The sequence below is a fragment of the Nomia melanderi genome, chromosome 1 (genome assembly GCF_051020985.1).
Source record: "Nomia melanderi isolate GNS246 chromosome 1, iyNomMela1, whole genome shotgun sequence".
In the NCBI taxonomy this organism is placed as follows: Eukaryota; Metazoa; Arthropoda; class Insecta; order Hymenoptera; family Halictidae; genus Nomia; species Nomia melanderi.
Window position 1 is genome coordinate 20,523,226 of NC_134999.1, and position 20,077 is coordinate 20,543,302.

The 20,077-nt window shown below is 44.2% G+C and overlaps 6 protein-coding genes across 10 annotated transcripts; 2 read left to right on the plus strand and 4 right to left on the minus strand.

Annotated features, from left to right (window-relative positions):
- Positions 1-91: 91 nt before the first annotated feature.
- On the minus strand, positions 92-828 carry Tcs1 (Threonyl-carbamoyl synthesis 1). The gene has a single exon (XM_031976153.2). It carries the CDS (start codon positions 826-828, stop codon positions 124-126), a length of 705 nt encoding a protein of 234 aa, XP_031832013.1. The 3' UTR covers positions 92-123.
- On the minus strand, positions 735-1,514 carry Polr3K (RNA polymerase III subunit K). The gene is made up of 2 exons (XM_031976154.2): positions 1,030-1,514; positions 735-885 (listed from the first exon to the last, which is right to left on the minus strand). Exon 1 carries the CDS (start codon positions 1,356-1,358, stop codon positions 1,032-1,034), a length of 327 nt encoding a protein of 108 aa, XP_031832014.1. The 5' UTR covers positions 1,359-1,514; the 3' UTR covers positions 735-885; positions 1,030-1,031.
- Positions 1,515-1,738: 224 nt separating this feature from the next.
- On the plus strand, positions 1,739-3,349 carry mRpL39 (mitochondrial ribosomal protein L39). The gene is made up of 3 exons (XM_031976066.2): positions 1,739-1,924; positions 2,106-2,245; positions 2,309-3,349. Exons 2-3 carry the CDS (start codon positions 2,235-2,237, stop codon positions 3,300-3,302), a joined length of 1,005 nt encoding a protein of 334 aa, XP_031831926.1. The 5' UTR covers positions 1,739-1,924; positions 2,106-2,234; the 3' UTR covers positions 3,303-3,349.
- Positions 3,350-3,481: 132 nt separating this feature from the next.
- Positions 3,482-5,646, minus strand: LOC116426727 (uncharacterized). The gene is made up of 3 exons (XM_076374071.1): positions 4,513-5,646; positions 4,025-4,322; positions 3,482-3,943 (listed from the first exon to the last, which is right to left on the minus strand). The coding sequence occupies exons 1-3, from the start codon at positions 5,421-5,423 to the stop codon at positions 3,527-3,529; spliced, it is 1,626 nt and encodes a 541-aa protein (XP_076230186.1). The 5' UTR covers positions 5,424-5,646; the 3' UTR covers positions 3,482-3,526.
- Positions 5,647-5,774: 128 nt separating this feature from the next.
- On the minus strand, positions 5,775-8,871 carry LOC116426730 (uncharacterized). 3 transcript variants are annotated; one of them, XM_031976072.2, is made up of 3 exons: positions 8,127-8,871; positions 6,956-7,506; positions 5,775-6,752 (listed from the first exon to the last, which is right to left on the minus strand). In XM_031976072.2, the coding sequence occupies exons 2-3, from the start codon at positions 7,472-7,474 to the stop codon at positions 6,159-6,161; spliced, it is 1,113 nt and encodes a 370-aa protein (XP_031831932.1). In that variant the 5' UTR covers positions 7,475-7,506; positions 8,127-8,871; the 3' UTR covers positions 5,775-6,158. The 3 variants fall into 3 exon arrangements, with proteins under 3 accessions (XP_031831932.1, XP_031831931.1, XP_031831930.1); XM_031976071.2 differs by lacking the exon at positions 8,127-8,871 and adding an exon at positions 7,846-8,120; XM_031976070.2 differs by lacking the exon at positions 8,127-8,871 and adding an exon at positions 7,605-7,839.
- Positions 8,872-12,595: 3,724 nt separating this feature from the next.
- Positions 12,596-19,503, plus strand: LOC116426723 (chymotrypsinogen A). 3 transcript variants are annotated; one of them, XM_076365191.1, is made up of 6 exons: positions 12,596-13,704; positions 14,247-14,607; positions 16,079-16,325; positions 17,359-17,504; positions 18,191-18,462; positions 19,170-19,503. In XM_076365191.1, the coding sequence occupies exons 2-6, from the start codon at positions 14,517-14,519 to the stop codon at positions 19,350-19,352; spliced, it is 939 nt and encodes a 312-aa protein (XP_076221306.1). In that variant the 5' UTR covers positions 12,596-13,704; positions 14,247-14,516; the 3' UTR covers positions 19,353-19,503. The 3 variants fall into 3 exon arrangements, with proteins under 3 accessions (XP_076221306.1, XP_031831924.1, XP_031831923.1); XM_031976064.2 differs by lacking the exon at positions 12,596-13,704 and adding an exon at positions 14,087-14,192; XM_031976063.2 differs by lacking the exon at positions 12,596-13,704 and having other exon boundaries at positions 14,094-14,607.
- The last annotated feature ends 574 nt before the right edge of the window (positions 19,504-20,077 follow it).

A 20,077-nucleotide genomic window follows, 5' to 3' on the forward strand; every position in this document is an offset into this window, starting at 1 on the left:
TAAGTTTGTACATATTACAATATTATCAATAAATGAAGATTAAAACATAAATAAATAATAAATTGTATTATTATTAAATTTATTGATCTCTAAAAGTTTCTGTACAGCATAATAAGATATGCATTATACTTTATTGGACTCGAGTTCTTGGAGCTTGAAATATTTTAGTACATTAATTAATGGCTGAGCTCCTGTTCCAAAACGTACAATTCTGTAATACTCTGGAATTGATAAGTCAACTATTGTAGACCCTGTTCTACTTCCAGAGGTGGCTAAACTACCTTGTGTAACAAAAATTCCATCTAATACGGGCCATAAATTCTGAAATTCTTCTGCGTATAAACAGCTTTTTGCATTGCTTACATTAGCACTTGTTAGTGCTAAAGGTCCAACAATATGTGACAATAGTCTTATAAATTTGTGGTTTGGTACCCTTATGCCTACAGTATCAGTATCAGGATTCAGATTTTTATTTAAAGCTGGTTTTCGTTTTAAAACAATTGTGTATGGTCCAGGCAACATTGTGTTTATTAGATCAGTAGGTAAATGATCAGTGACACACAAGTTAGGTATGTGCTGTACATCGCTGACACAAACACATAATGGTTTGTTCATATCTCTTTTTTTAATTTGATATAACCTTTTGATGGCATCACTTTTCGACGCGTCAACAGCTAAACCATATATTGTGTCAGTTGGAATTGCTATAACTTTACCTTCTTTAAGCAATTGTATAGCTATTGCCGCACTTCTTTTTCCTTTGCATATCCATAATTTGTTCTCCAACTGATTTATCTCCATTTTAGCACCTTGAACAGATCTTGCCATTGGACCAACTAATATATCTGGCAATGTCGTTTTTTCTCTAAATATTATGTTGGCATTCTGTACATTTAAAATAAAAACTATCTTAATTCTTAATCACATTCTCATCAGCGATATTGTAATACTAAAGATGATGAAAGACATTACAAATTACAAGAATTTATATCTAAATTCGTCTAATTTATTAGTAATCACTTAACGTACCCTTAATCGCGCCAATTGTGACCACATTGAGGGTTGCAACATTTGTAAAATGTTGTCATCGGTTCATCAGCAGATCGTGTTTGTATTTGCATGAAATATGCCCGAGGATGGGCACACTTTGGACATCTTTCTTCCGTGGAGTCTACGTTTTCCCAAGCTGCAGTTCCACCTAACACATCGTCCACTTCTTTAAGTTTTGGATACGTTCGACTGCTAATTCTTCTTGATATATTAAAAATATAAGGACACGTATTGCACGCGAACCGCAATCCAGCCAAGGCTTCTTCTACCCGAAGCACATTACCACAAGTCGGACAGAACATTAACATCTTATTAGTATCCGTGTAATTGGTCCATCGAGGGAGCGGATGTGATGTTAATTACAAAAAAATAAGGAAAATTTAGTTTGTATTTACTGTCGTTTGAGATAAGTAGTGTTATTCGTTATAGTTTTCAATGATTGGAATTTACTACATGTGACTAAGGAACATACGCATATTGCAACATGTTTCGACTACTTAAACAACACGCACAATTCATAAATTACTGAATAACAATCATTTTTAGAAATAAAAGGAATATTGATTTATCATTTTAATTGTAAATTTGAACGATAAATTAGTTTTTTCATGAATTTAAACATCAACTTATATTTTACATGTGTACGCGCCTTAATAAAATAACGCAAATGATGTTGAAAATACATCGTGATGATAGATTCTTATTGATATATGTGTGTATGTAGTATTTATAAGTTTCATAGTGTTTTACTCTTTTTAAATAAAAAATGATAAAACATCATGTTAAACGCTAATTCATAGAAGTAAACAATTTACTTGTAAAAAGAAAATGGAACGACATGAACTTTACGTATAACTCAAATAAATAAATTTCGGTGAGTAATGGATAGTGAAGAAAGGTTATATCTGGACTCGTTGCTTACACATGTGTTGATAATTTGAAACATTTTCATATAATTGTATTGTTATAAATAAATTTCCATGATCCTTATGTTATAATAAGATCTGTTTATATCTCTGCCAGTTCTCGTAATCACTGTTCTTCTATTATTTCAGATACTTTTGAAGTGTAAAGCAAGAAATAAAAAAAAAAAGTGGAAATCAAATCAAATTCTACAAATTTGTGCACAGATGCAATATTAATACATATTATAAGCTACTTGCACAATATATATTTGCTTAAACATGTTTCAGAGGTATGTATTTCATAAAATTACAATAATTCATTGTTCAGAACTTATATTCAAAATTAATTGTAGGTGTAGAATTCTTAGCTTTAATGTTCTAAGATTGCAAAAATCAAGTTTCCAAACAACATGTCAAGGTACATTGTCGAAAACTGAAATAAAAGAACAGAAAAACTTATTATTTGATAAAGAAAAGAAGAGACAACAATCAGCTGTAGGAAGAATAGAAAAAATAGAAGTCACCTATGTGTCTCCAGTAGAAGAGATTACTCTTGTAATGAACAAATGTTTATCAACGCCCGCAGACTGTGCAAAACATATTTCAGAAGGTGTTGTCAAAGTATCTGCCCTTGCGTTAGTTGATGGGTCACCATGGGACATGCATAAACCTTTGACATCTAATTGTAAATTAGAATTATTGAGTTTACTCAGCCCTAAAGTGAACGCTGTAAATGTAGCATTTTGGCGAACTTGTTCATTCCTGTTGGGTGCTGTTATAGATTCTTCGTTTAAAGACGAGGTGAAGGTTCACTTGCACAGTTTCCCAATACCAATTATAAAAGCAGGAAGCTTTGTGTACGATGTATATATAGAGTTGCCAGATTGGAGACCTATCAAAGAAGAAATGCAGGCTTTGTCTGCTCAATTTATAAAATTCGTAAATCAAGAACTACCCTTGGAAAGACTTGAAACCACTGAAGATGTTGCCATGGAAATATTTCAAGATAATCCAATTAAATTTGAACAAATACCAAATATAGTAAGAGCCAACGATGGAAAGATTGTATTGTACAGAGTTGGAGATCACATAGATATCAGTAAAGGTCCGATGGTAGGGAATTCGAATTTGATAGGACGCTGTACGATCACCGCTGTTCACAAGATATCAGAAACGGACAACGTCTACAGATTCCAAGGAATAGCGTTACCCAAAGGAATTCTTCTGAATCATTATGCGTTTGGTATTTTAGAAAAGCGAGCTAGGAAATTGAACCAGACAACTTGGATACACCAATCGATGGAAGATAAAATGGAATCGCCTTTGAAAATGGTCTCTTCGAATTAATTTTGATATCTCAATAGTACAGTATAAATAAACCTTTACGATCAGAACTTTTTATTCTAATTACTCGATATACGTGTATCTCTGCGAATGTCGATTTACTGACAAAAGTATTTATTATCTTTCTACAAATTACTACTATTAAATATGTTTCATCTGTGTATAGGTGTATAGCTAACAGCATAAAATGTAATATACAAGACATAGACGAATCTATATAATTTCTGTTACGACTTTTTCCGTGCATGTCGCGGGGTACGCAACTCCCAGACGAATGTGTCTGGCAATCTGTTGGCTACCGACGCCGGACACACCACCGTCATCTTCAAGACGAGCTGCTGATCCTTGAATTTCCTCGTTTCGTACGCCTCGAACTCGTCCGATTTCAATAACGGCCATACCGCGAGCGGAGCTAACTCGGAAGTACACTTCAGCTCGACCTCGATTACCAAATCGAAACACGGTGGCCACTGTACCTGTTGCTCGGTGTTGTGCATGGCGTTCAATGGATTCGTGTTGTGCACGAATTTACTTTCGTACGCGTACTTGTTCATATTACCGTAGTAAAAGAACTGGCCACCGTATTCTCCGTATCCCGAGTACGTGGAAGCTGGCGGTGGTTTCAGCGGGAATGACAAAGGTATCTAAAGGGCAGAACGATAGGAATAGAAGTGTTTCGTTCCTGTGAAAATCAATGCCTCTTTCCTCTTCCCATCTAGTATCACCTGTAAATGTAACTCGTTCTCGTAATGTAAACTCTCTAACAGGTGCTCGTTCACGCTGCCCACTAAACGGCGCAACCTAAGATACATGAAACGCTGCTCGTCCCTCCAGGAGTTCTCTTCGGCATTCCTCGAGACCGCCAGGCACGTGAACCAGGCACGTTTCATCACGTATCGGAGCTTCATGTTGACGGTATTACCGCCGGTTCGTTTCTTCGTCACCTTCAAGGACAATACTTGCCTACCCTCTATCAGACAGTCCAGAACGTCCACGACCTTACAGCCGGAAATTAGTGCCGATCTACCGATATCATTTCTTTATGTCACACGTGCTTTGGATAAGGAGATCCGCGTAATATTCTACATCTAGAGAGAGTATCTAAGAACGTAGATATACGTCTAGTAGATTCCAGTGGACGAAGGTATCGAAAATACGCGTTTTATACTCTGGTCTAGATAACGAATACGAAGCTGCGCCAAAAGAGAGTCACCTGTTCACCCTGCGTTCGGAGACTTTCTCGAAGAAGTTCATGAACCGTTTGCACACGTTGATGAAATCAACGGCACTGGAGAGCGTGTCGCGGGAGTCGACAACGAGCGCGTGACACTTGGCCAGCCGGTTCAGCAGGTCGTTCAGATCATCGAGCAAGCTCCCAGCGTAGAAACAAAGCCGAGGGAACTGGCGATTCTCCGACGGCGGATGCGTGTACCGCCAAGTGACAGCTCTGAGCAACTTGTACTGTATCTTGGTCAACTCCAGAGCGTTCAGCGCTCTGCTGCAGGCCAACGTTTCCTCGTCCGTTTTCACCTGCCGTATCGTTTCGTCCACGCGACTCATTAGACCCTCTAACCTCGCGCCAACCGCGAGGAACGCGGTGTTCAATACTGCCGCCGCCACTGTTGAACAGTGTCTGAAAATGCCAAAGGAAACCTCTCTCTGGTCGTCGCGTTCAACCCGTTTTCCTTGTTCAGCGTTGCATAGACAGATTCGCTTTGTACAACTTTGCCGTTGGATCGACAACGCGTAGCGAACGAAGAAAAGCATCAGCAACGAAATAACACATCGATACGATTGTTCTATAGACCGCGGTACTTGGGAAATATAAATCGTATCGACGTGCCACGTATTTCTTCGCGTAAGGTTAACATAAAAAGACAGAGAGTAAGATGATTTCGCGAGGTCAATGCGCGTGTCGCACCTGGAAACCAAGCGCACGGTGGTGGCCACTTCGTGGAGCGGAAGCAGTCGGAATATCATCTCCAATACTTCCGGCGGAAGCGTGTTCAACGCGTGTCTTCGGTGGCTCGACCGTAGGGCCGAGGTGATCTCGGAATGTCTCTGTAGCTCTTCGGACTCTTCGCATCTTGTCGCGGGTACCTTCTGCCGTTTGTGCGCGTTCATTTAAAAACCGGAGGCAAGCGATAAGGGACTGCCAGTTCGCCAAAGACCTCTCCGTTTCAGCGTAGTCCCCGATCGCTCGTGTTCGTCGCTAAAACGTTATCCTCGTTCCGATCATGCTCGGTGAAACGTCGGTTCTCGCTGAAGAAAGGGAATTTAAATAAAACTAGAAATGTCCGACACGGTCCAGGGAGACAGCGGAATAAAGTAAGCAACATATTGGACGCAATCGAGAATCTTTCTCTCCCTCTCTCTCTCTCTCTCTTTGTTTTTCTGTTCGACTGTCGCTTGACGGTTTTACATTCGAATTCTATCCGTCGCCGAACCACTCTAGCTACCATTGAAAATGCCAGATATCTTTCGCTCGAATTTATTGGAATCATATTTACAGTTCAAAGGATGATCGGAATCAAGATTGTCTTTGGTCTGCGTGTACGTTATACTCGTTGGATTACAGACAGGAAGGAATATACAAACCCCGCGGGCGAGTAAGAAGGAAACGAGTGTAACGGAACTTGCGCGTGACAAATAAATCCCCGTCCAGTCTAGCCGCGACTAACATTAAGCGAATCGTCGACCTGGACGCCCCAGTCCGCTGCGAGACAGGACGATCGTCAGCGACTCGTTCCGACGAACGAGTACTTTCTCCGCGATGGAACGGGCAACAGACTTTCGTAAGAAACTTCTGCATTGTTTGGTCCATTCGAGTGTCCGCCCCGGTTTGCCGTGGAGACCCGTTTAAACGGAGAAATTCACCGGCATCAGAAGCGTGAATTTCGTCTGATCGACCGGCATCTCCTCGGACGCGCACGGGCTGATGCTGTCCAGCAAACTCTGTATCGCGTTCTGATTCGTCGGGTGCTTCCTCTTGGTGTGCTCTCGCCTGTGCTTCAGCTCTTTAAACGTTTTCCCGCACTGCTCGCACACGTACGGCCTCGCGGCCTCGTGCGACCGCACGTGACCCTCGTAATGGCTCTTTCTCACGAATTTCTTCCCGCATTGATTACAGTCGAACTGGAAACGGCCCTCGTGCGCCGCCACGTGGGAGCTCAGCGTCCATTTCGTCTTGAACGTCTTCGAGCAGTAGTCGCAGCGGATCTTCGAGCCGTTCGGCTTGTCGGATTGCAACGGACGCCGGGGATTCTTGTGGAGCAGCAACATCTCTTCCAGCAGGAAGTCATCCTCCTTCTCCCCTTGCTCCTTCCCAGAGTCCTTCCCGAGGACCGACTGAGCGTCCAACAAGTTCGCCGTGTGCCGTTTCATGTGCTCCTGAAGCTCCTCTCCGTCCTTGGAGCAGATCCCGCACAGGGCGCAGACGTTCTTGTCCGTCAGCTAGAAAATAAGATTGAAAGATTGGAGCATGACAGGATTGGATCCTAGTTTATCGAGTATCGAGTCGTTCTACGAGCAACAAGCTTCTCTCGAACTTAAACGAATGATTCTACAGGTACTGCTAAAGGCTGCAACGATGAAAAGCGACTCGTGGAACGACCCGATAGTCGAAGACAGAGTCTCGTACTAGAGGATTCGCGTACCTTCTCGTGCGAGCTTATGTGAGCCCTCAGCTTGATTTCACTGGTGTACTTCTTCTTGCAATGGGGGCAGCTGTAAGATTTCCCATTGGCCTCCCGGTGATTCACGTCGTCGGGCCAGGCAGCCTGTCTCTCGTACGCTATACTCTCACCGTGTTCGTTGGCGGTCCGCGGTTTGATCGCGTTCTCGTAATCGGACAGTTTCTCCTTCCTCATCTCGTGCCGCAGGATGTGACGTTTGAGGTCGTGCGCCCTGGAGAAGGCACGGCCGTACCGCGTGCAGCCCGGGTAAGGGCAGCCCTTGGTCTTGTCGTTCCGCAGCCGGGTCGTCGGTTTCGCGTCCTTCGTGCAATCCTTGCAGGACGGCTTGTTGTCCATCTTCTGGCCGCTGACGGTCGCCAGCTGAGCCGACAGCGGGATCACGATCGAGATCGTCTCGTTCGTGCCTGGATTCACGATCGGACCCACGTGAATCGCCGGCGGCGTCGCCAGAGAGAGACCGTTCTCGTTGCTCCTACTCATCCCGTGGCTGCCAGCGAACCCGATTCCCTTCACTAGAGGAACGAACATCTTTTATTCTCCACGAAGAACCTCTAAAGAAAGACTAAACCACTCGCACGCCCACGCGACGGTTTATTTCCAATATTCTTACTCGAAAAATGAGATCATTCCTGAACCATCCCGGGAACGCAACCGACAATGAGTAACTTTCGAACAATGTTTCAGGTGAGATCGTCCGGGGAACGACTGACTTGTTCTCAAGGTTAACGATAGCTTCGTGAATAACGTCGGTCGAATCGCGAAGACCCGTGCGCTCCGGGGGAATTGGAAATAAGAAGCGTGCGAGGCTCGGGGAAACAAGAAACGTGCAACAACGGAAAAGCGAGACGCACCGTGAGCTTGTTCGACGACACACGAGGCGCGCGCGAGTATCTCCGTCTCCCGGCGCTGATCGAGAAAAAGACGGGAGACTGGATATTTATAAAATACGACGGACGTAGCGTACGGAGGCGTCCGCGACGCGTGACAATCGCGTATCGCGATCGCTACGGGTACGCGGTGCTATCAGCCATCTTGAATCTATGCATTCCTTCCAAACAAGAACCACATTGCCGGAGAAACGCCGACCGGGATCCTTCACGGTCCGATTTAAACGTCCGAGTTTGCTCCTTACGTTGGACGAGCTCGCGTGTGTGACTGCCGCCGCTGCTGCCGCCGCCGCCGCCGCCGCCGCCGCCGTTTCGATCGCCCTCGCCCCTTTCATTCGCAACGCCGGACACCCCGATGAATCACCCTTCCCCGAAGAGGATCAATCCTCGGAGAATCATCCCTCGGCTGATTCACGCGACCCAATGGTTGATCTCGCCGATACCCGAGCAACGAATTCCCGGCTTTCAGGGTCAGTGTCGGCGTGCAGCACGAGGGGGTCGCGGCAGCTGCTCTCCGCGGAGGTCGCCGTCGACTTTCTCGAGCGATCGGGTGTCCTCGACGGCGCGTGGCAGGAGCCACCAGGCTGCCGCCGGACGAGGAGAAGCGGCGAAAAAACGACGAAGAGGAAGGCTTTTCTACCGTGCGATGGAAACGCGTCCCTACGAAGACGCGCACACGTTTCTCCTCTCGCGTTGTGGCACGGCAAACGGGGCGGCACACTCCTCCCTCACTTTCTCTTTCTCTCTCTCCCGTTCCTCGCGACAAACGACTCGCGGCTCGTTCGCGTTCCCGACGCGCCGTTGACGACCGTACGCCGAAACCGAGACGGGACGCCGTTGCTCCCACGTTTGTACAGCTCACTTTCCTCGCCGCGATGAAAGTGTGCTACTGATCAGGAACGTGCACTCTCCCTGCCACGGCGCGGCCACGGGAGAGACGCGGCACGCTCGTTTCACGGACATATCCTCGGCCGACTCGCGCATGTCAACATCATCCGCCTAGGCCCCGGCTGTGCACCGTGTGAACGGTGCCTTTTGCTCGCCGCGTTCTCCGTTCTCGTATTGTCACACCGACCGCCTTTAGGCACAATGAAATGCGAACCGATGCCCGTCGGACCGGCCGCGCGCTCGAACCGATTTCACTCATCTCGCACTGCTTTTTAACGTCTCCGTTCGTTGCGAACGGTTCCAGTCGCCTGAAATGCTCGCGTCGGTTTTCGGTACCGAACGAACGACGATTCGCGCTAATGCTTTTGCGAAGAGTATAGCCAGCTTAACTTTCCAAACGCATCATTTGGCGTGATTCCAAATGATCCCGTACAGTCCATCGCTGTTTTATCGGATGGTGATGTTTCTATAGATGTACGAAAATCAATAGTCGCGAGCAGCAACATTCGACCGCCTCCTTTTCGACTGGGATCGGTATTTTTTTCAGTTTTCGTCGAATTCAGAGGATTACGCGCGTCCGTTCGAGTAGCTGCGTTGTTCGGATGGTATCGAATGATCTAGCCGTCGTTACCGACGTTACTTAATCACATGGAAAATGTGCTCGTCGGAAATTGTGATTAGGTAGTCGTAGAAAATTCTGGAATAAGACGAGGGTTGCTTTGCGAGCGAAGAGGCAGAGAAGTGCTCGGCTGATTACGATAGAAATGTATGCTGTGCGTGCGGCTCTCTCGCCTCTTTAATCGAACAACCCTCCATTATCGTGCACAAGGGCGCATGCACACACACGATGTACCATGTAGACGTATCGATACGTGTTGCCAGAGACAACAATCGGCCAGGCCAAAAATCCCTCTAGAAAACGACTGTTTCTCAGCTGGTCGAAGCATGTCGTTGAAAATTATCGAGTGTAACGTTCTTCCGACGGTCGGTCGAATGTTCTCGCTCGAAATTCTCTTGTTCGCAATTACAATCGCGCCCGCGGCGACGATCGAGCTCGAAAAAATGACACGGTCAGCCGGTGAACATTAAATGGCGCACCTTTTCCTGGTTTCCCCCGAGATTGCCGTGCTTAATCAGCTAATGGCACCGCCACGAAAATAATTACCGTGGAAAGGAACAATTCGAACGACGCGCGGCGACGGGGCGAGCGTGCGAAACGCGTTTACGCGGCGCGCGTGGCCGCGAGCCGGCGAAAGTTTTCATTTCGCGCGTAATATACGATTTAATCATAAACGCCTACTAAACTCTGGACACGTGCACGGCATCAACAACAGCTGCGCGATAACGTTGTATTAGGCGCCTAATGTAATTAGCGACTGTTAATCAACGCGAGCGTGAACGGCGCGTAACGCAGCCAATTAATTACATGTATTTCATACGAGCTCGAGATATTTGGCCTAAAAATTATCCGTGTCCCTAAGTGCTCGTCGCAAACTTGGGACTTTACTCTTACAAGCCACCATGGATTTCTCCTAAAGAAAATTCTTTAATGTCCATGGGAATATCTAAATTTCTAATATTTTGAGAGTGAGACTCGTGATGAAGATTTTCCGCATGATTCAGCAAATACATATATTACTCGGTTCATTCGAATTCGAAGTAAATATTATTCTTCTGTAATCAACTATTATACTTAAACGGAGATATAGGCGTAACTATGTTTAGAATTTTCCTCTTTTTCCAATAAATTATTAATGACAAAGTAGCCGTATCGATCAGAGTTCAGAAAGAAATCATAGGCCAAGCGGTTAACCCTCTATGGGCCGAATTTTGTTTCGTGATTATAACAAAATTTAGGCAGTATGAAATTAATGAATACCAACGTATGAACATAAATTAACAATGTATTCAATAGTTTCAATAATTTTATTGAAACGAATATGTTTTGTAACTTTCAAGTTACAATGACGTCGAACGTGAATGCCTGTGTGTACGAAAGTTTAAGTTGATTAATTATTTAATGTCGTTCGTCATTTTGCAATGAAAAATTAAATAAGTCAATTTAACCCGGTATATTGATGCGTGAATTCAAAGTCACACGAGCCTATAGAGGGTTAAATTTCGGTTGTATCTTTCTTACAAAGTGCACTGACTTTTTAAATACATCAAATTACATTCAAGCTTCTGTAAACTTCTGTAATATTGTCATATTACTACGTTTTTCTTTCGCGTACAATTCTTTGACACGTATCTCACAACAAATGTTCTTACAAAAATTCCGTACCAAACGCGTTAAACAGGACATCACAGAAGAAAGTAAGCATGTGTCCTAAAAGTAGATGCTCGACGTTTCAAAACTAGAGCCTAGATCGATCGTACAATGTTTTTCCATAAACTCGGAGCACGTTTCGCGTACGATTTCTCGTCGGAAATCTCGCGATCCCTCGATGGATCCTCGCGCAGCGGCGTATAAATCGATGAACAAAGTTACTCGGTTGTTTCCCGTGTTGCGACAGTAGGTTAATTAATTCGGATGCGCTACCTACATTTTCGGATCGGCCGGTGTACCCATTTTAGCCGAGGCGGAGCTCGCCGAGAAGCAAAGTTCCCCGATCTTTGTCCCTGATGAACAAGTTTGTTCCCCGTGGCTTCTCTCGAGCGCTAAAAGCAGCCGCGGAACCGCCGAAGAATCCTCGTAGATCATCGTTTCACCGTTTCTTATTATATTCTCTCCATTGGCAAGCGAAGTGTAACGACTCGGCTGATATATAATCCGTTACGAATCGTTTAATTTCACGGAGGCACGCGTGAGTGTGGCACCAGGCCACCGCCCAATTCTTTTTCCCCCCGTCTTTCACCATTTTCGTCCCGGACCAGATCTAATTCGTCAGTTTCACTACGCGCCGCGTTAACGCCTCGGGGATCCCACGCGATGGACACGGTGCTGACTACCCGGGGACGCGACGATCGGGAATTCGGCTAATCAGAGACCAAAAGAATTTCGAAAGCAGACTTCGAACGCGACGAGCGGCGCGGAATGGTAAAAAGCGTATTATTTGAAAGCTTGTTGCAGCTGAAATAGATTAAGACCATGCAGATTCATGCAGCACGCTCCAGTGGTTCGTAAAAATATTCTTAATGGGCAAGGATGCCTTTTTACTTGAAATAGCGAATCGAATTTAGAACTATATTAGTCCCGGAACGTGTCTTCGGAAATGTTGCCGTCGAAAACTCCTTTTTGACAGTAATGAAGATTACTTGAAAGATCGGTAGATTACATCGATAGATTACGGTCATTCGACTTTTCGCTTAACACTTTGACTGCCATTTTCCATAGAAACTTGGACGTTAACCTCTTGCACTCCAGAGGCGCCTCTCAGTCGCCAAATGATTTGACACAGAAAAACTGTAAAGTTTGATATTTTATTTTAATATTTTTAATACATCACTGCATCAATTATCAATCAATGATGTGAATCTGAATGCATGTGAGATTTCTTAATTCAATCTAAGAAAATGTCATCTGTATCTCATTAGGAAATATTGAATATTTCCGGTAAAAAACTTCTGGAGTGCAAAGGGTTCGTTTTCTTGATGACGTATCGAACAATTTTGTCAAACTCTGTTGGATATATAAGATAGAAGAAAGATGGAGCAATTATTAAGAAGGATCTTGACCTCTCTATTTACTTTCGTTACTAAGCTCGTGTAATATTTTGCTATCGACAATTTGTAAGAAATACAACAAAATTTTCCATTCTACTCCAGGTGGAAATTTCATTTGAAGATAATACATTCATAGTAGCAAAATAGTTGTTTGCTTTGATCCGCGGGCAACGAAGAACATTGATTCTTGTTAAATTAGTTTAGAAATCTTCATTACGAGTCTCACTCGTCATTGCACGGCAAGGGGTTACACGTTGAATGGCATGGGGTCACCGGTGACCCCCAACCAAATCGAATTACTATGGTTCACTCAATTAAACCACGATTATTCGAAAACATTTCTATATTATAAATAATGCTAACTAATGTGGTGACATTCAGTTAGATGAACCTGCAAGAATAACAATGCAACTCAATCGAATGATTTAATATTATATCTTTTCCATTTCAAGTACTCTATACCATGAAATCGTACGACATTCGACGTGTTAACACCAGATGTACGGACGTTTATTCTTCATTTTGTTCTATTGGCTCTAGAAAACGTGTTCATCCGTATAGATCGCTTAAATTGTACGTTCAAAATTACAGTATCGTAATGTGTATTCGCACAGTTGCATGAATCAAGATCGACTTGAACTACCACTAAATAACGTTTAACAAATTCAGTATCCGTCAAATTGACGGGTTCCGTAAACCTAGTGTTAAATAGAAATCTCCAAAATCCATGCACGCCGTCGTCGATACTCCAGTTTTCGTTCCGCGGAATCGGCGGATTTGGTTTACGAGCAGCCCGAGTCTCCTCCGTCAAAGAATTCCAGGAGCAATCGGATCGTCGGGGGCCCGCAATACGCAGCGGAATCAGCTCGAGGCCGTAACTCAGCGAAGAAACACGGTGTGTCCACCGTTGTTCGTTTTCCCATCGCGAGGGAAAGCGTGCCGAGCGCGTGCGCGCGATTTTCCTCGAATTCCGCGCGGTCGCCGGAACCCCGCGCGGCCGATTATTATTGCTCACTCGCGGACGTCCAATAATTTCACGTCGCCTCGTTCCCGTAATTGCCCGAAACGGTATTGTCTTTTTTTCCTGGAACCAGTGGTGACCGTGAAAGTCCCAGCCGCGCGCGCGCGAACCCTCCCGATGAAAGTGACCGTTCCGTTTTTTTTCCGAATAATTCCGCCCAGAATTTCCCTAGCGAAAAAAGCCAGGAACAAAAAGGATCGGAAGCGGAGAGAGAGTAGCGTCGGACAGCGGCGGAACCATAAAGAAAGGTAACCGATCGGTTATGGCTTCATTCGGATCCCTCGAATGGATTCCGATGAAATCCCGCGGTCTAAATCTGTTCCCGTATAGAGGCAAGCTTTTTCTCGCGTAAAGCGTCCGATTTATCGCGCCGTTGGCCGAGTTTATAGGCGCACGCACGTTTATAGTTAAAGAAAAAAGGAAAAACAGCGGTCTTCGGACGAATGTTAATTCTCATTAGACGGCGTCAATTGGAAATCACGAGCTTTACGAGCGGCCGCCTCCGAGCGATCCGCGCGAGCGGGAAACAGAGCTCGCGGTGATAAATCGGTCGGGCCGAAAACGCGCGTCAGCGGCCGTTTGAAAGTGTAAACGCCGCCGATAGATGTGCCGGCTAATTGCGGCGAATAAGGAGAAGCCGGCTCGAGAGTCGGCAGCGTTCTACGGTAACTTTCGTTAGTGAGAGCGATATTCGTCCGTTCGGAGCTCCGCCAGTTTCCATTCGTTCGCCACGATCGTAAGTGTAATCCCCCTTCTTCGATGGTGATCGTAAACGATCACTTTCTTCCAGGCTCCTTCGAAGGATCCGCACGTTCCGCGGCTCAGCGGTCCAGCGCGAGGGTCGGCTCCTCGTCGTCTTCTTCGGCGCGTCGTTCCTCGGGTCTTCGACTATGATCGGCCGCTGAGACGCGCGGAGGATTCGTCGCCAGTGCCCGCAAAAACAGTGTCGTTCGCGGTCCTTTCGGCTGAGCTGAACTTTGTCCCCGCGGACTTCTCATTTTCGCGAACATGAAGTGGTGAGGTGAACGAAGAGACACACGGTGCACTCTGCTCGCCGGAAATGAATCTTCGCGGTCGACTGGCTGTACTCCTTTTCGTCCTCGCGGAGATCGACCGTGCGACGCCGGGGATCCTCGCGGATCATCATTTCGGTGAGCAATGATCGCTGATCAACGCGCGAAACGAGGGATCGTTTCGTGATCATCGTCTCGCGATAATGCGGGATGTCTGTCTAATCTTTAGTCTGTCGTGTAATCGCTTGTCCTACATTAGTGTAACAGTTTAGATATGTACGATGAATCATAAAATTAGAAAATCGAATTCCTTGTTTGTTCCTGTATGTTAGAATTTTCGGTTTGACGTTGAAGCCGGCGTACAATGTGTTGACGCTTTGTTAAGTCACCTGAATTCGCGTGATACCGTTTACTTCGTTAACTGAAACGTTAGCTTTCTTCGTGACGCGTCGAACGAACCGATTTCTGTTGGATGTTTGAGACATAAGAAGGATAGTGGACTTGATTTCTCGGTTTCCGGTCAATTCCGTTGTCGCCGCATCGAGTAGCGTTACTTGTCTATGGAAGTCCAATGGCGTCCAACGTGTTAATACTAACTCCCGGACAGTCGAGAAAGATTTCTGCTTCACAGTGATTAACCTCTCGCGTTTAATAAGCGACTCGGCCACCGGTTGATTCGAAATCGGCAGTTAGACCGACAGACAGTTACTGACATCTTACGTGCGATCAATAGCAATTTTAACGCGTTGACTACCACGAACACCTTCAGAGTTCTATGTATCGCTTATTCTTTCTAGCAAACATAAAGACGAACAGTTACTTATTATTTAATATCACAATACTTACGTTGCTGTTATCTAGTCATTTACGCTACGAAATACTTCTATTCGACTTAGCTATCTGACAAATTGCAATTATTGTCAAGTAATGTGGAAGCTCCGGTCATCGGTGACCGGCGGTCAACGTGTTACATTGCGTACCGGTTAATTAGAAAACTGTCCGATTTCTCAATGAAATCAACTTACAAGCTCGTGACGTATCGCTATATGAAAAATATTCAAATATCTTATCTCATAAGGATTAAACAAGTAATCAGTTCTAAAATTGAATATTCCTTTAAATCACGTGGTAGTTCACAAAATTATGATAGGTTTAAACAAAAACGAGACTTCTCGTTTCCGGTACACAACGTGTCAATTAATTATTCTTGCTGTCGTTATCACCTAACCCATTCGAGACCGATTGCACACCGTGTATGCAACTGATTTCCGAGGTTACAAGACCGGTTACACACCGCGTGTGCAATGATAATGAGCATTTATCGGTTATTCCGAGTAAAGTAGTCATTGAGATAAGACCTTTCTGAATTAATAGTATCTGTAAAGTATAGAAAAAATAAACATACTCGCCAATAAGAAAATTGAGATTTTAAAAAACTTAATTGGAAAACCCCCTGATAGAATTTCGCTCCTGTAGACCGTGTTCGAGAAGAGTCTCGAATGGGCTGAATAGTTACCGGTAGTGAACAGGTCGTAAGATAATGATCCTAAGCCGGCAATCGGCTGAGAGCCTTGAGCTTTTCGAATAACAGAGTGCGGGTGTCCGACAGCGTCACACAGGCAACCCCGAGCGATCTTCGGTGAGAACGCTGCCCAGAGGAATTCGACGGCAGTCGGGAGGAAGATCTCCGCGAGCACCGGCAGGATCTTCAACGGGAAGCTGAGCAAGCGAGGTTCCTGGCCCTGGCAGGTGTCCCTTCAACTGTTGCACCCTAAATTGGGATTCATCGGACACTGGTGCGGCGGTGTTCTCATTGACCCCGTCTGGGTGGTCACCGCTGCGCATTGCATTCACAAGTGAGTCTCGGTTTCCCTTTGGCAAGCAGCGAACTCGACGTTGCCTATAGTACAATCTCGATTAGCTTAACCCTCTGCACTCGAGAATATTTTTCATTAAAAGTATTCGTCACTTTCCGATTAAATATCAACGATATTTCTCGCAACTAACACGATTGATTATCTTGTATGAATTAAGAGACGGAACTATTTTACTTCGATGTTTTACGTGTTGATACGTTACACGAGGTTTAATATTGAATTGAAAATTTTATAAGTTGAGGGTTAACACTTAGCCAACTTAGTATTACCTTTTATTCTGTTTATCTTTTCTTTTGTTACTTGGCGAGTCTTGAAGTGGGATTATTTGCAGTTCATCAAATACGGTTCTTATTTTTACGAAACAGTTTCTAACCGACTTGAATGAGTTCGATTGAAAATAATGGAGGAGATTGTAGTTACCGAGGATTTAATACGACTGATATGTAGTCCCCATAAAAATTCTAACAGTTATTTTCGGTTTCTTCGGACATTCATTATAGTATTCAAGTCAAAGCTATTTATTTTCAAGATCATTTCGAATACTCAATACTTTTAACCCTCAGCACTCCAGATGGTTTTGTCATCTATCAGCAACTGCAATTAATTTTTATAGTATCCCTAGCGAAAATGAACAATGCTATAACATTTCTTAGATCTTTCATTTTCCTTCTTAGTGCAAAATCTGGATGTGTGAAGATCTAATAATTGTAGGGTAGTTTCTTTAAGATTCATTAAAATATCTAATATTATTCCTGATGCAATATTGGAGCCTACGGAGTTCAAAGGGTTAAAATATCAATAATTATGAAACAAAACAATTGAAAATAGTCATTTCAACTGGTACGGTGGTTCTAGTGTTAATTCGGTGGCTAACGGTTCACGTAAATGTACACTCGGAATGAAACCTTTGAAATACTCTCGCAGCATTCTATCGGATTGAGTTCTAAGCTGGGACTCTGGGCAATTTAGTTGGATAAGAATGATTTAATACCGTGTCATCCCTCGTTTACAGCGATCTCTTCAATTTACCGATCGGCGCTTTATGGACAGCGGTCGTCGGAGAATGGGAATTGGATTCCGGCGGAAGAGGTTCAGCCAGGCTGCCCGTTGAACGAGTGATCCTTCACGAAAGGTTCAATAATTACGTTCACGATATTGGTACGTATCGTAGTGCTTAAGGTTGAAACATTGCTGAAGTGTCAGGTCTCTGCAAGCAATTTCGATTGACTTATTAGTTATAGTTCCATTATATTTTCCTTGTGAACTGCATTGAGTTTTTTAATAGTGTTAACATATATTCAAGTTTCTGGTAATTTTCATACACTATTGACCATGTGTCCCTTAACCCTTTGAACTCTGTAGGCTCCAATATCGCACCGGTTATAATATTAAGTATTTCAATGAATCTCAAAGAAATTACCCTAAAATTATTCGATTTTCCATACATTCAAATTTTGTACTAAGGAAAATAAAAGGTCGAAGAAATGTTATATTCCTCATTTTCGCTAGGAATACTGTAAAAATTAGTTGCAGTTGTTGATTAGAAAGCAACCTGGAGTGCTAAGGGTTAACAATATTTCTTAAGGTGTCAACACACCTGAAATTTTCACTTAAAATTTTTCTAAATCATTTGTCCTGAATTTTGGACATTTCCTATAATGGATTTTATAATCGTTACTCAAAGAGTCGAATAGTCAATTCAGAATACACGGCTGAACTCGGGAAATAATTTTAGTTTAAAAATTCCAAAGGTGTGTTGTTACTGAATTGGCCTCTGTAATCATTGTACCTTTCAGTAATTATAAAAGACATCAAGAAGAAAATGAAAGTAACGTTTGTTGCAGCTCTGATGAAGCTCGCTCGACCGGCTCCTCTGTCGAAAGTGGTGAGAACCATCTGTCTACCGGAACCGGAAGAGAAGCTAGCGAATGGCCATTGCATCGCTTCCGGCTGGGGTCGTTACGGTCCGTCTCAATCACTCTCCACCTCGTTGCTGGAAGCATCTGTACCGTTGCTCGATCTCGAGAAATGTACCAAGGCGTACGGCAAATCGGTGCCCATCCGCAGCGGCCATCTTTGCGCTGGACACACCGATGGTTCCTCCGGGAGCTGCGTAGTGAGTATCCTCGAAATCAGTCGCATATGTAACACGACTCGTCTTTTAGCTTGAAACAAAATATTTTTGCGAGTTAGAATTGAAGTATCCTCTAAACTGGTCGCATATGCAGCAGGATTCGACTTTTAGCTCGAAACAAGACATTTTTGCGAGTTAGAATTGAAGTATCCTCTAAATTAGTTGCACATGCAGCATGATTCGCCTTTTAGCTTGAAAGAACAGATATTTTTGTGAGTTAGAATTGAAGTATCTTCTAAATCAGTTGCTCGTGCAGCACGATTCGTGTTTTAGCTTGAAACAAAATATTTTTGCGAGTTAGAATTGAAGTATCCTCTAAATTAGTTGCACATGCAGCATGATTCGCCTTTTAGCTTGAAAGAACAGATATTTTTGCGAGTTAACAACGAAATACAGAACTGAGTTCGCTATTTACTATCGTAAAATTCGAAAGACCTTGCAATCACGGACTCTTAATCGTTGTACAGCATACTCGCGCAAGATGTAACGCGATCGAAACCCACTCAACTAGATTAGAAGTTTCGCGTCTCCAGGATAACGCGGCTACCGACCTTCATCAATAAGATACATCGCTCTAGCATTATTGCCGCGAGATCTCAGTAATAGAATAATTTCACTTATTAACTTTAGATTCGTCTAAGTTCGGCGACGAATCGAGTACCGCGACAAAATGGCTGGATCGTTTGCAGGGCGACTCCGGAGGACCTCTCCAATGTCGTCGGCCGGATGGCGTTTGGCAATTAGCTGGCGTTACTTCGTTCGGTTCTGGTTGCGCCAGACCTGGATATCCAGACGTCTACACCAGGATACAGCATTACGTCGAATGGATAAGGAACACCATCAACAACGACGAGGACGCGCAATATTTATAGCATTGTAGATACCATTTCTGTACATACCGTTTAGAGAGGAATTATTGTAAATACACGATCATGAACTTATCCAAAATCTGTCGATGCCTGTCGCGTCGTTCGAATTAGTTTCCTCGGATCGTATTCTTGCGGAGGTTTTCTTATCAATTGCGTTTTACAAGAAGCTATCATCGTTGCGATACAGGTAGGAGAATTGATTCGAAGATGAAAGGAACAGGTACGCCTACTCGGAAAGTTTCAAAGAAAAGCTATTTGCCAGAGGCTAAGCAATCCCTCGATTTCATGGAACAGACACGTTCTCCCGCGCTCGAGACGCAAAGATCTGCATTTATATGATGCGCCCGAGCGACACGAAACCCAACTTGTTTCGCATCCCGCCCGTTGCATAACATCGCGATTGTGCGCGCGACAAACAGAGTGATTGGATTCCCCCGGTTGATGTTAGAAATATCGATTCGCGGGCAACATATTGAATCGGGAACCTGAAGAGGCGAGTACACCAATTATGCGCCTAGATGCATCCGCTAATTAGCTTAATGTCGGGCACTTAGCCTGCCTATTGAATGTTCAAGTTCTGCTGATTGGCTTTTATTTACGGGCCGATTCGCTCCTCCTTCGAATAAACTTTCTTTTATTGCTAAACGCTTTCTATATTGGATATTAGGGCGAGGCAGTAAAAGCAACGATAAGCGAAAGGTAGAACGGCAGGAATGTAGACTTTTCGA